At 47.9% G+C, this 13,495-nt stretch overlaps 1 protein-coding gene across 3 annotated transcripts in view; it reads right to left on the minus strand.

Annotated features, from left to right (window-relative positions):
- LOC145536407 (arylsulfatase H-like) overlaps window positions 1–13,495 on the minus strand; it is a 46,610-nt gene that overhangs the window by 4,739 nt on the left and 28,376 nt on the right. For all 3 annotated transcript variants that reach the window (XM_081565741.1, XM_081565742.1, XM_081565743.1), the window contains exons 2-9: window positions 11,775–11,813; window positions 9,101–9,250; window positions 8,294–8,415; window positions 7,117–7,242; window positions 5,197–5,620; window positions 4,448–4,584; window positions 2,388–2,522; window positions 959–1,121 (exon numbers count right to left, since the gene is read on the minus strand). In XM_081565741.1, coding sequence (XP_081421867.1) covers window positions 959–1,121; window positions 2,388–2,522; window positions 4,448–4,584; window positions 5,197–5,620; window positions 7,117–7,242; window positions 8,294–8,415; window positions 9,101–9,250; window positions 11,775–11,797 — 1,280 coding nt within the window. In that variant the 5' untranslated portion in view covers window positions 11,798–11,813. The remainder of the gene's footprint in view (window positions 1–958; window positions 1,122–2,387; window positions 2,523–4,447; window positions 4,585–5,196; window positions 5,621–7,116; window positions 7,243–8,293; window positions 8,416–9,100; window positions 9,251–11,774; window positions 11,814–13,495) is intronic.

The following is a 13,495-nucleotide window of genomic DNA, read 5'->3' on the forward strand; positions in this document are numbered from 1 at the left end:
CCCGCTTCGAATGAACACACAGCCCCACCGCTGAACCACTGCTGTCGTTAGGTCACTCAGTCATGTCTCTCTCTTTGCGACCCCATGGACTGCATCCCGCCAGGCTCCTCTGTTCTCCACTATCTCCTAGAGTTTGCTCAGATTCATGCCCATTGGGTAGACACTTCTACTTCAATTATTAACTTTTAAAACCCATAGAGAAATGCAGCAACATTCATCACATATAGGTTGACACATACTTACTTTTATTTGGGAATTCACTTAGCAAATAGTTACTTAATGGTCTAGATGCTGTGGGGCTTCCCTGGTAGCTCAGATGGTAAAGAATCTGCCTGCAGTGCAGGAGACCTGGGTTCAGTCCCTGGGTTGGGAAGATCCCCTGGAGGAGGGCATGGCAACCCACTCCAGTACTCTTGCCTGCAGAATCCCACGGACAGAGGAGCCTGGTGGGCTACAGTCCATGGGGTTGCAGAGAGTGGAGTGACACGGCTGAAGTGACTAAGTGTCTAGATGCTACAAGGGATATAAAAATGAACGAGGCTCAGATTCCACCCGTGAGGGCCACCAGAGATGAGCCTTAATAGGTATAATATGAGAGACAAAGTAAGAACGTGTTCTAAGAGGAAAATGGACGAGCAATTCTACCATGAACTGTGGAGAGAAAGAAGTCGTCTGGTCTTCATAGCAGAATACTGAGGGTTGAGTAACATGCTTCACACAAATACAGTTTTCTAATACATCTGCACAGGTGCCAAATATGTGCTTCCCTGGTGACTCAGATGGTAAAGAATCTCCCTGCAAGGCGGGAGATCTGAGTTCAATCCCTGGGTGGGGAAGATCCCCCTGGAGGAGGAAATGGCAACCCACTCCAGTGTTCTTGTCTGGAGAATCCCCATGGACAGAGGAGCCTGGCGGCCAAAAATAGCTGCTTCGACAAGGAGCAAGCATGCTCTCATACCTGCCCGGTGGCGGAATGCCTCCTCCAATATAAGATAGTGTCGGGAAAATGTCCATGAGGCTTGTAGGTTCGTCGATGACCTTCCCCGCCTCCAGGACTGCTGGCCACCGGAAAATTCCAGGCACCCGGATGCCTCCTTCCCATCCGCCCATGCCTCTGCCTCCTGAAAGCAAAGATGAAAAACTGAAGGGGAATTCAACCCCACGGACTCATTCTCTGTGTATGTGAAAATCGTCACTGGCCACACCAGTGACAGGCTGGAATCAAGATCGCCGGGAGAAGATATCAATAACCTCAGATATGCAGATGACACCACCCTTATGGCAGAAAGTGAAGAGGAACTAAAGAGCCTCTTGATGAAAGTGAAAGAGGAGAGTGAAAAAGCTGGCTTGAAACTCAGCATTCAGAAAACACTTGGGCTCTGTTCCCAAACCCAGTTCAGTTCTGAATCTCAGCATCTCTTCAACGTCCAGTCTCCAGGCTCCGAAATCTCTTTGCTTCTAAGAGATTTAATCTATGGAGCATTTCTGTATTTTGCAACCCCATGGACAGTAGCCCGCCAGGCTCCTCTGTCCATGAAATTCTCCAGGCAAGAATACTGCAGTGGGTTGCCATTCCCTTCTCACAAAGATTTGGATATGACGTAGCCACTGAACAACAACTACAAACCAGTAAAATATATTCACAGAGAGATACAAAGAATGCTGAGGCCAAGTTCTTGCTTTCAAGACATGAAAATTGCAGCTGCAGACTCCTAGCGTCGAAGCGACAAACCCAGTAATGATCATTAAAAAAGAAGCACCGTCCTAATAGGTATATTATGAGGTCAGTCGTGCTGACGTCATAAGAAGGCTAAGAATAAGGCTGTCTTTGAGACAGTCACTGAGGTCCTGCGCCCTTTCTCTCATGAAGCTTTCATGACTCATGAAATTTTTTGTGTAGACTATTGGGAATGTCCCCAGACATGAAGTTTTTTTCCATCTAGCTTCCTAAGCGAGTATAATGCACACAAAACTCCCTCAACAATCTTTGCAAATGAGTTAACACAAAGCAAAGCCAGGTGAGGGCTTCCCAGGTGGCTCAGTGGGTAAAGAATCCACCTGCCAATGCAGGAGACCGGGGTTGGATCCCTTGGCCGGGAAGATCCCCTGGAGGAGGGCACTGCAACCCACTCCAGTGTTCTTGCCTGGAGAATCCCATGGACAGAGGAGCCTTGGTGGGCTACGGTTCATGGGGTCTCAAAGAGAGGAATGCTCCCTAGATTAAATCTCTTAGAAGCGAAGAGATTTCGGAGGGTGGGGACTGGGCGTTGACGAGATGCTGAGACTCAAGGGTCAGAGACGGCGGAAGCGACTGAGCGCGCAGGTGCAAAGCCAGACGGGGCCCGCCCTGGCATCGCGCGGGGACCACGCCCACCCGCGCGCATCACCTTTGTAGCGCCCGTTCCAGCCGCCCAGCTTCCCGCTGCGGTCCTGCGCCTCCAGGCGGCCCCCGTTGTCCGAGGTGAAGTAGACCAGTGTGTGGTTGGCCAGGCGCTCCCGGTCCAGGGCCTCCAGGACCTTTCCTGGTGGAGGAGGAGACGGAAGCTGTGGCGTTTCAGTGTGGACCGAGAGTCTTCCGGGGCGTGTCTAGTATTGCGCATGTAACGCTATAAGGTTTATTGTAACCATGCAACATGGTTACGTGTAGCGCTGTAAATGTTATCCGACTTTCTGTTGTATAGTATGCACTAAATCACCATTGTAGACACTCATATATACATGGAGAAGGAAATGGCAACCCACTCCAGTATTCTTGCCTAGACAATCCTGTGGACAGAGGAGCCTGGTGGGCTGCTGTCCATAGGGTCGCACAGAGTCGGACACGACTGAGGCGACTTAGCATGCATGCATGCATTGGAGAAGGAAATGGCAACCCACTCCAGTGCTCTTGCCTGGAAAACCCCATGGATGGAGAGGCCTGGTAGGCTGCAGTCCATGGGGTCGCGAAGGGTCGGACACCACTGAGCGACTTCACCTTCACTTTTCACTTTCATGCATTGGAGAAGGAAATGGCAACTCACTCCAGTGTTCTTGCCTGGAGAATCCCAGGGACGGGGGAGCCTGGTGGGCTGCCGTCTATGGGGTCGCACAGAGTCGGACACGACTGAAGTGACTTAGCAGCGTTGGCAGCATATACACATAGGATATATATACTATGTGTAATACAGTAAATCTGTAATAGATACTATTCGTAATATACCATATATACGTAATATACCATTATACATGATATACCATATATACCATACACGTGTAATATACCATTATACATAATATGCCATATATACCATATATATGTAATATACCACATATACCATATATACGATATATATATATTTGTAATAGACCATATATATGATACAGCATATGATGATTTTTTATATATTTATAATTATGTAATATATATTTATGATATCATATGAAACATATAATGGATTTATGCAAAACATATATTTAATACAAATATATAAGAAGATGATATGTAATATATTATTATATAATAAGTATAGTGGTGGTGGTTTAGTCACTAAGTCATGTCTGACTCTTTGAGACCCCATGGAGTGTAGCCCACCAGGCCCCTCTGCCCATGGGATTTTCCAGGCAAGAATACTGGAGTGGATTGCCATTTCCTTCTCCAGGAGATCTTCCCAACTCAGTCTGCTGCATTGCAGGCAGATTCTTTACCAACTGAGCTATGAGGGAAGCCCTATAATAGTATAAAAGGTCTATATGTTATAGTATGTTAAATCACCAATGATAAGTAATATATAATGAAGGCTGTAATATATAAAAATTTAATGTTTATATGTAAATATATACTCTATATTAATATATAATAATACAGCATATATAACTTTATTATATAATAAGTATGACACTTTATATTTCATAATGCACTAAATCAATTATTATAATGACTTGTAATATGGAATTCTCCAGGCATGAACACTGGAGTGGGTAGCCATTTCCTTCTCCAGGGGATCTTCCTGACCCAGTATTCTTGCCTGGAGAATTCCATGGACCGAGGAACCTGGCAGGGCTACAGTCCACGGGGTCTCAGAGTCAGACATGATAGAGCGCAAGCAGGAGATATGAGACAATATAGCATATAATACATAAACATAGACATTACGTATTTATTCTCAGCATCGGGGTCTCTTCCAATGAGTCAGCTCTACAGCACAATGTTATTAGTCCCCCGAATGAGTTTTTCGGGAAAGTGGTTCTCTTTAAAAGACCGGAGAACCTGTGTTTCATAAATCGTGGCTGTTTCCTTGGAAAATTTCACTGCACCTAGAGCCACGTTTTCATTTAATTCAGCACAACAAATATGCATCCACTTCCCAAAACATTCAGGGGGCTGTACCTTACTTGATGCCGTTCATGGAGACTCGCTTTCCTCTAGTCTGTAAATAAGATGCTTCAAAACCAGAGAGTGATCACCTACCCACCATCCAATCCATCTCTTCTACGTTGTCCCCATACAAGCCGAATTTACTGTGTCCGACGAATTTCTCCTTGGTGATCAGAGGCGTGTGGACATGCAGAAAGGAGATGAAGAGCAGGAATGGTCCACGTTTATACCTAAAGGGGGTATACGAATAAGAAACCGTATTGATTAAAATAGACTAATTACAGTTTGTTTTTTTTTTAAGGGAGCTAAACATATTTCTTTCCCTTTTCAGTGTTCAAATTTTGCAGGACATTTAACACTTGGGCTTCCCTGGTGGTCTAGTGGTATAAAGAAGCAATAGTCTCTTGGTCATGAACGACTCTTTGCGACCGCATGGACTGTAGCCCACCAGGCTTGTCTGTCCGTGGGATTCTCCAGGCAAGAACACTGGAGTGGATTGCCATGCCCTCCTTCAGGGGTCTTCCCTACCCAGGGATCGAACTTGGGTCTCCTACCTTGGCAGGAAGGTTTTTCACCACTAATGCCACCTGGGAAGCCCACCCGCATGAACAACGAAAACTCAGCACAGCCCCAAATAAATCAATACAATTTTTTTTTAATGCATCTATTTTTTCAAAAAAAGAAAGTTAACACTCTTATTTAAGGAGAGAGTTCAGTGTTCAGAGTTCAATATCACACACACACAGCGCCTATCACCAGTGGTACCCAACTTCTCTGAAAAAAAAAAAAAATCACGATGCCCCTCCGATGGGGGGGCATCGAGCCAGAAAGAGACGGGCTACCTGTCGATGAAAGCCAGCGCCTCCTTGAGCATGAGCGAGGTGAGCCTCTCCAGTCGGACCGGCTGCTGAAGGATGTCATGGTTGCGCATGAGCACGCAGTTCCAGCGTCGGGTGAAGCCGTAACTGGAGAACCAGCACAGGAAGAACAGGAGGGCCAGCAGGGCGAAGGCCAGGATCATCGGCCAGGGGACCAGGAACCAGCGGGCGCGGGTGGGGATGAGCAGGAGCAGGGGGATGAGGCCCAGCACCGCCGTGGACACCCAGAGCCGGACCCTCACCCAGCGGTGCAGCTCGGGCGCGTGGAACGCCTGGCAGTCGCTCAGGAGCTCGAAGGGCATCCCGTAGAAGTAATCGAAGCCGTGGTTGAGCGGGTGGTAGCAGTGGTCGTCGCGGGACGCACAGCTCAGACCTTGGTGCCACTTTCCTGGGAGGGGGAGACAGAGACGTTGCCATGGCAACAACAGCAGCCGTTGCTTTCTAGGAGGTGCGTCGCCTTCCGCAGAAAGTTCCGGCGGGCACGTGGACGCCCAGGGCGGATTCATCTCAATGTATGGCAAAAACCACCGCAATATTGTAATTAAATTAAAAAATCCAACTAAAATAAATAATTTAATTAAAAAAAAGGAATTTATGGCCGACGTAGCATCTTCTTGTGTTCCGTGCAACCGTGGTCAGCGGTGTCCGACTCGTTGCGACCCCGTGGACTGTAGCCCCCCAGGCTCCTCTGTCCATGGGGACTCTCCAGGCAAGAATCCTGGAGTGGGTTGTTGTTGCCTCCTCCAGGGGATCTTCCCGAACCGAGGGATTGAACCCAAGTCTCCTGCATTGGCAGGCGAGTTGTTTACTCTGGAGCCACCAGGGAAGCTTTTACTACCAGGGAGAAGATTCATCATCTAGATTTATTAATCAGCCGACATCCAGCCCGAACTCTCATTCATTACTTAGTTACAGCAGAGGTGAATTTGACCCCAGATTTGGAGATGCCCTAGAGCATTCCTGAAAGCTACCCTAGAAAACTCCATTCACGGGAGGCTAGCAGGAATTTCACAGGAATAAACTACCTCTTGGTTGTTTATGGAGGGATGCAAAGTCATTCCATTTTTTTTTTTTTTTGAGAACATCTCTGATGACTTAATACTCTTACAATTCACCTTGAGAATCCTAAAAGCAGTGGCTATACCAAGCAAGCAGGCTTCGCTGGGGGCTCAGATGGTAAAGAATCTGCCTGCAGTGCAGGACACCCGGGTTTGATCCTTGGGTGGGGAAGATCCCATGTAAAAGGAAATGGCAACCCACTCCAGTGTTCTTGCCTGGAGAATCTCGTGGACAGAGGAGCCTGGTGGGCTACAGTCCATGGGATGGCAAAAGGGTTGGAAACGACTGAGCAACTAACACACACACACACATATACCAAGCAAGCAGACTCTCTCCTAATTCTTTGCTCACAGCATCTCAAGAGGAATCACTCATTGGACCAGAAATCTTCGGTATAAACTTCCTGTCTCACCACACACACCCCGCCCCCCCACCCCGTGAGGGTGTAGAATGTCAGGCGACCTAAGTCCACAGACCAAGTATTGCCTGAATTTGATCACCACTCTAGCCTTCAGTTCTCAAGTTCAAGGGGGCAGCCTTAAACATTGCTACTCCTGCTATCACAGGAGTAGCACCCTTTCTACAAAGTGTTCCATTTCAGGAGTAATGAACATCAGCACACTTACTTTGCCTTCTTGAGATCCTCAGCACACTTGGTTCTCAATACTGAAGGCCGGCAAAATTGTGTCTTAAATTCCTTTCCCCCCAACTGTGTATCATCTCAAAGAGGCGCCAACCACCGTGTACCCCAGCCAGCCTCCCTGGGAAGGATGACCACAAGGAAAGGGAACCCGAACGAGCACGTTTTCACGGTCAAGGCCATACCTATGAGTCCCGTGCGGTAACCTCGATGCTGCAGAAGCTTGGCGAAAGTCGTCTCGTTGGGCGGCAGCCCGCCCGACCCTCCGAGCCAGACCACATCACGATTCAGGTTGGAGGAGGACGCCATTCCTACGTTCACAGAAGCAGACAGCAGGTGAGGACCGCGGTCTCATCGTGGCGACCCCACGGACTGCAGCCCACCAGGCTCCCCTGTCCATGCAGATTCTCCAGGCAAGAATCCTGGGAGTGGGTGGCCATGCCCTCCTCGGGGGACCTTCCCCACCCAGGGATCGAACTCGCATCTCCCGTGTCTCCTGCATTGCTGGGCAGATTCTTTATCCACTGAGCCACTGGGGAAGCTCCCCAATTCCAAACTAACGATGCAAAAAAAAAAAAAATATTTATTTTGGGATGATGACCCCCAACTGGCTTAAGTCTACATATTGACATTGTGACGGGGCAGGCAGGGGAGGAATGTGAGGTAGGGAAGAGTAGGAGCTCATCAAAGGGAATCCAGCATTTCCTTTCCATTTTCTCCACCAGACTTTCTTCTCAACTGGTCCTTCTGATGTTCCAATCTCGTCCCCAGACATTGGACACATCTACTTTCCTGAAAACTATGAAAACCCACTTTTCTTAAAAAAAAAAAAATCTCCGCTAGCTTTAAGAGACACGGAGCCTCCTGGGCTCTTACTACGAGTTTCTGGAAAAGGGCGTGTTCAGGGTAGCCTGGGAGTTGCCCACCAGAGGATCAATCCATGTCACTCTGTCACTATGTAAGCAGGCTTGGTGGCCCAGGGGCAAGACACACACTTCTTTCAGATGTCCAGCCATAGCAACACAACTCCTATGTGAATTTAGACTTTTAACATTTCCAAGTGACCTTTGGAGACTCTGGATGAAGAGTTGGAGCAGACCTCCCTGGAGGTCCAGTGGCTAAGACTCCCATATTTCCCCCATGCAGGGGGGGGCAGGTCACAGGTTCGACCCCTGGTCAGGCAACTGGAACCCACAGGACAGAAGTAACAGTTCACACATCGCGATGAAAAGACCCCGCCTACCACAGGGAAGATGCAAGATCCTGCTTGCTGCCACCAAGACCTGATGCAACCAAACGCTAAACAAATAAAGACCATTTTTTTTAAAAAAGACCTGCAGCTGTCCCTTTCCCGTGTCCCACCTGATCTGACGGGGTAGCGGCCGGTCAGGAAGGCGGCCCTGCTTGGCGTGCACATGGAGGCGGCCGCCAGGTGGTGGGTAAGCCTCACACCCTCGCTGGCCAGCCGGTCGATATTCGGCGTGCTGCGGACAGACGGAGAAGTGGGCAGGTGAGTTTCTGGATCCCTCCCCCTCCAAAGTGAGCAAGGTTCATAAGGCATCCTGTTTGGGAAGTCACGATGACTCTCTTTCCAATCCACCTGAAAGACGTGCTTTTTTTACACATCAATCCACCTATCTACTCCATCCCTGGTTAGATACAGATGGAAACCAGAGAGCCAAGCAACGCATCTTCAGGGAAAATGATGACAGTCTAACAGCGCATCGTCAGATATAATCAGATGAAAAGTGAAAGTGTGCTAGCCGCTCAGTCGTGTCGGACTCTTGGCGACCACGTGGACTGTGGCCCGCCAGGCTCTCTGTCCGTGGGATTCTCCAGGCAAGAATACTGGAGTGGGTTGCCACGCCCTCCTCCAAGGGGATCTTCCCAACCTAGGGGTGGAACCCACGTCTCCTGCATTGGCAGGTGGGTTCTTTACCGCTAGCACCGCCTGGGAAACCCCCACACTAAGCTGCGAATGAAGCCAAACACTCTCCTGATGTTTTGCAGCTTCTGCTGTTCTGATGGAAACCTGCTCCCTGAAGGTCATTCTCCTCCAAGACAAGAGACGTGGTTGGTGGGGTACTACCATCCACAGGCACCTTCTTTCTTTCTTTCTTTTCCTTTTCTGTTCCTTTTATTTATTGACTTATCTGACGGTTTCTTTACCTCACTGAGTTATTACCGTAGCAGCATAAATCTCCCACCCCAAGGTCGTCCGCCATGAGGAGGACAATGTTGGGTCTCGAGTTCCTGGTCACGAACATTCCCTGAAGGCTCCCAAACAAGCAGTACAGGGATGCTGACATCCAGCAGCACCTGGAAGGGGCGAAAAAAGAAAAAAGGAAAAAAGAACCTCAGACAGAAGCAACTAATGGGGAGGGAGGTGGGAGGGGGGTTCAGGATGGGGCACACAGGTACACCCACAGCTGATTCATGTCAGTGTGTGGCAAAAACCACCACAATATTGTAAAGTAATTAGCCTCCAATTAAAATAAATAAATCAAAAAAAAAAAAAACCCAACCACCCAGAAACCATCAGTTCAATTTTGCTTTGTAGGCAACTTAAAACAGGAAGTGAGACTTCCCCAGTGGCTCAGCGGTAGAGAATCCACCTGCAAAGTAGGAGACGCTGCAGATGTGGGTTCGATCCCTGGGTCGGTAAGATCCCCCTGGAGGAGGAAATGGCAGCCCACTCCAGTGTTCCTACTGGCTTCCCTGGTGGCTCAGATAGTAAAGAATCTGCCTGCAATGCAGAAGACCCGGGTTCAATCCCTGCATCAGAAATGTCCCCCAGAGAAGGGAATGGCAACCCACTCCAGTGTTCTTGCCTGGAGAATCCCATGGACAGAGGAGCATGGCAGGGCTACAGTCCATGGGGTCGCAAAGAGTCAGACACAACTGAGCACCCATGCAAAATAGGAACTCATAGGGAGCTCCCTGGTGACTTACTGGTTAAGATTCCAAGCTTTCACTGCTATGGCCTGGGTCCAATCCCTGGTTGGGGAACTGAGATCCTGCAAGCCCTAAACTAAATAAACTAAATAAACAGGAAATAATGGTATTTGCACAGTGTCCCTGGAGCTGGCTTACTCAGAAACCACACAAAAATATTTTAGGTCATGATTTATGTTAATCAGATCTGTGTGTGTGTGTGCACTCAGTTATGTCTGACTGTTTGCGACCCCATGGGCTGTAGCCCTCCAGGCTCCTCTGTCCATGGGATTCTCCAGGCAAGAATACTGGAGTGGGCTGCCATGCCCTCCTCCAGGGGATCTTCCCAACCCATGGATCAAACCCGCATCTCACGCGTCTTCTGCATTGGCAGGCAGATTCTTTACCACTAGTGCCACCTGGGAAGCTGTAAGGTCTTATAGTTTACAAATTAATTTTAAATGCATTGCGACATTAAATTCCTCATAATTTTTCAACTGTGTTAGTGACAGGAGGCCCTTGAAATAAGAACAGAGGTTTAAAAAAAGGCCTAACAATTTAATTTCTTAGTATAAACAAAATGGAAAATCAGAGGTTAATAGCCAGCTAATCAGGCTTGATTTTCTTTAATGCTCAACTGTATCTTTTAATACACTTTATAACTTCATAATTTTGCTCTCAGCTACACATATGGGAAAGCAAAGACTCTGCTAACTTCTTGGCTCTGGGCCCGGGAAGCAATGATGAAAAACTGGTTTTTCCGGGTGGGTGAACTACATGTGTGCACAGAAAGTAATTCTTCCTTTTTCTTCATCAGGAAAATATGTCTGCAAAACAAATCAGTTGGGGGAACTCAACTGCCAAAAATAGTAATAATAATAAATACTAGGAATTCTTTTAACCTTTGAAAAATGAAATTTAACCTATCTATACATGGTACTAGATTTTGTACTGCGGAATCATCCATGTGTTCACTTGCTCAGTTGTGGCCAACTCTTTGCGACCCCGTGGACTGTAGCCCGCCAGGGTCCTCTGTCTGTGGGATTCTCCAGGCAAGAACACTGGAGTGGGTTGCCATGCCCTCCTTCAGCGGATCTTCCCAACCCAGGGATCGAACCTGTGTCTCTTATATCTCCTACATTGGCAGGCGGGTTCTTTACCACTAGTGCAACCTTGGAACACCCTGGATCACAGATGACTCTCCTTAAAAATCCTTAGAGTGGTCCACGACGTTTGCTGTTGTGTTGTTTCCATCTCTAAAAGGTCTTGCCTTTCATTCCGTGAATTCCCAAACACGCTGTCATTTTTAAGTTAGCGTGGAGGTTGTGGTGGTTTAGTTGCTCAGTCGCATCCAACTCTTTGCGGCCGCCATAGACTGTAGCCCACCAGGCTCCTCCTCTGTCCATGGAATTTCTCAGGCAAGAATACTGGAGCTTTCCTGGTGGCTCAGACAGTAAAGCATCTGCCTGCAATGCAGGAGACCCAGGTTTGATCCCTGGGTCGGGAAGATCCCTTGGAAAAGGAAATGGCAACCCACTCCAGTATTCTTGCCTGGAGAATCCCGTGGACAGAGGAGCCTGGTAGGCTACAGTCCGGGGGTCGCAGAGAGTCAGACACGACTGAGCGACTTCACTTTCATACTGGAGTGGGTTGCCATTTCCTTCTCCAGGGATCAAGCCCACATCTCTTGCACTGGCAGGTGGATATTTTACCAACTGAGCCACCAGGGAAGCCCCTTAGAAAACCCTTGTGTTTGACTCCACCAACCCCTAGAGTACCCACCACTCTCCCCATTGCTCTGATCACATATAAACAGACGAAACATCCACAGGATTGAGGAAGACTTGGACAAAGCAGGCTTCTCTCTGGAGACAGAGAATAATGAAGGTTTATAAGTTTTCCTACTTACCAGCCATAGAACGGCTGTTTCATGGCTTCTTACTGTTACCTAGAAAAGAAACAAATAAGCGATAAACTTCTGTAAAGCAGTGATTTTTCTTATAACTAGCTGGTTATGGTCCAAAGTGGGAAGGAGCCTGTTTTGTTTTTTTACAGTGATCCACTGAAAAGACCCTGGGTCTTTTGGGAAAGATTGAAGGCGGGAGGAGAAGGGGACGACAGAGGATGAGATGGTTGGATGGTATCACCGACTCGATGGACATGAGTTTGAGCAAACTCTGGGACTTGGTGATGGACAGGGAAGCCTGGCGTGCTGCAGTCCTTGGGGTCCCAGAGAGTCTCATATGACTTGGTGACGGGACAAAAACAACCAGTGAATTCTTTATACTGAGTTGCACAGAAGTGATGTTGCTGCAGACAGAACGTGGCAACGTCATGCACGATCCCTTCATTTGTGGGTCATTCTGATGGCATAGTTTGCACCCTTTATGTAGGTCCAATAACAAAACCCCTTCATTCTGAGGGCAGTTAGCAATCAAGGTGAAGGACTACGATAAAATGTCCGATATGCGTTTTTAAGGATTGTGTTAATTGTCTCCTAGTGTCGTGAGACCTTCGAGAACAAAAAGCAAAGTTAAATCAGACCACGCTCTCCTGGGTTGTTGGAAGAAGGGGCTGCTGCCCCTTAGATATCTAACCCAGGAATTTTATTTTTCACGTGACTGATTGTTTTTCAAAATTCTAAGCCGTACCTTTATTTTCCAATAAGTAACGATGAAGTAAAGATATACTTTCATTAGAGAATATTCTATTGTCTATGCAGTTTCCTGAGGAGGGTAGATGAGTTTTGTTTTGTTTTTTTTAAAGTAGTCTAGCTTCTTTCTGGTTTTCATTTGCAGCTCTAAATTATAGGTTTCAGGGCAAGGGGGAAGTCGTGGGCACGAAGATTCAGGTCTAATTTAAATATGTGTGCTCAGTCGCTCAGTTGTGTCCGACTCTTTGCGACCCCACTGACTGTAGCCCACCAGCATTCTCTGTCCACGGGATTCTCCAGGCAGGAATACTTGAGTGGGTGGCCATGTCCTTCTCCAGGGGGTCTTCCCAACCCAGGGATCGAACCCAGGTCTCCCGCATTGCGGGCAGATTCTTTACCATCCGAGCCACCAGTTCAGTTCAGTTCAGTTCAGTTCAGCCGCTCAGTCGTGCCTGACTCTTTGCGACCCCAAAGACTGCAGCACGCCAGGCTTTCCTATCCATCACCAACTCCCGGAGCTTGCTCAAACTCATGTCCATTGAGTCGGTGATGCCATCCAGCCATCTCATCCTCTGTCGTCCCCTTCTCCTCCTGCCTTCAATCTTTCCCAGCATCAGGGTCTTTTCAAATGAGTCAGTTTTTCGAATCAGATAGTGAAAGGAGTGGAGCTTCAGCTTCAGCATCAGTGCTTCCAATGAACACTCAGGACTGATCTCCTTAGAGTGGACTGGTTGGACCTCCTTGCAGTCCAAGGGACTCTCAGGAGTCTTCTCCAGCACCACAGCAGGGAAGCCCTCTAACTTAAATCTTTGGTTCCATTCTAAGTGCTCTTCACCAGTTAGTAGTAACGACTTCCTTCGGGGCTCAGTCACCTTCTGGATGGTACACAATAAAAAGAGGAGAAAGCGACCCTGTGGTTCCTAGGCAAGAACGTTAATAAAAGAACTTTCTCAAGTAACACCAGCAACAAAACCCTT

Source organism: Giraffa tippelskirchi, chromosome X, assembly GCF_054371585.1.
Source record: "Giraffa tippelskirchi isolate mGirTip1 chromosome X, T2T-mGirTip1v1.2.pri, whole genome shotgun sequence".
Taxonomy (NCBI): Eukaryota; Metazoa; Chordata; class Mammalia; order Artiodactyla; family Giraffidae; genus Giraffa; species Giraffa tippelskirchi.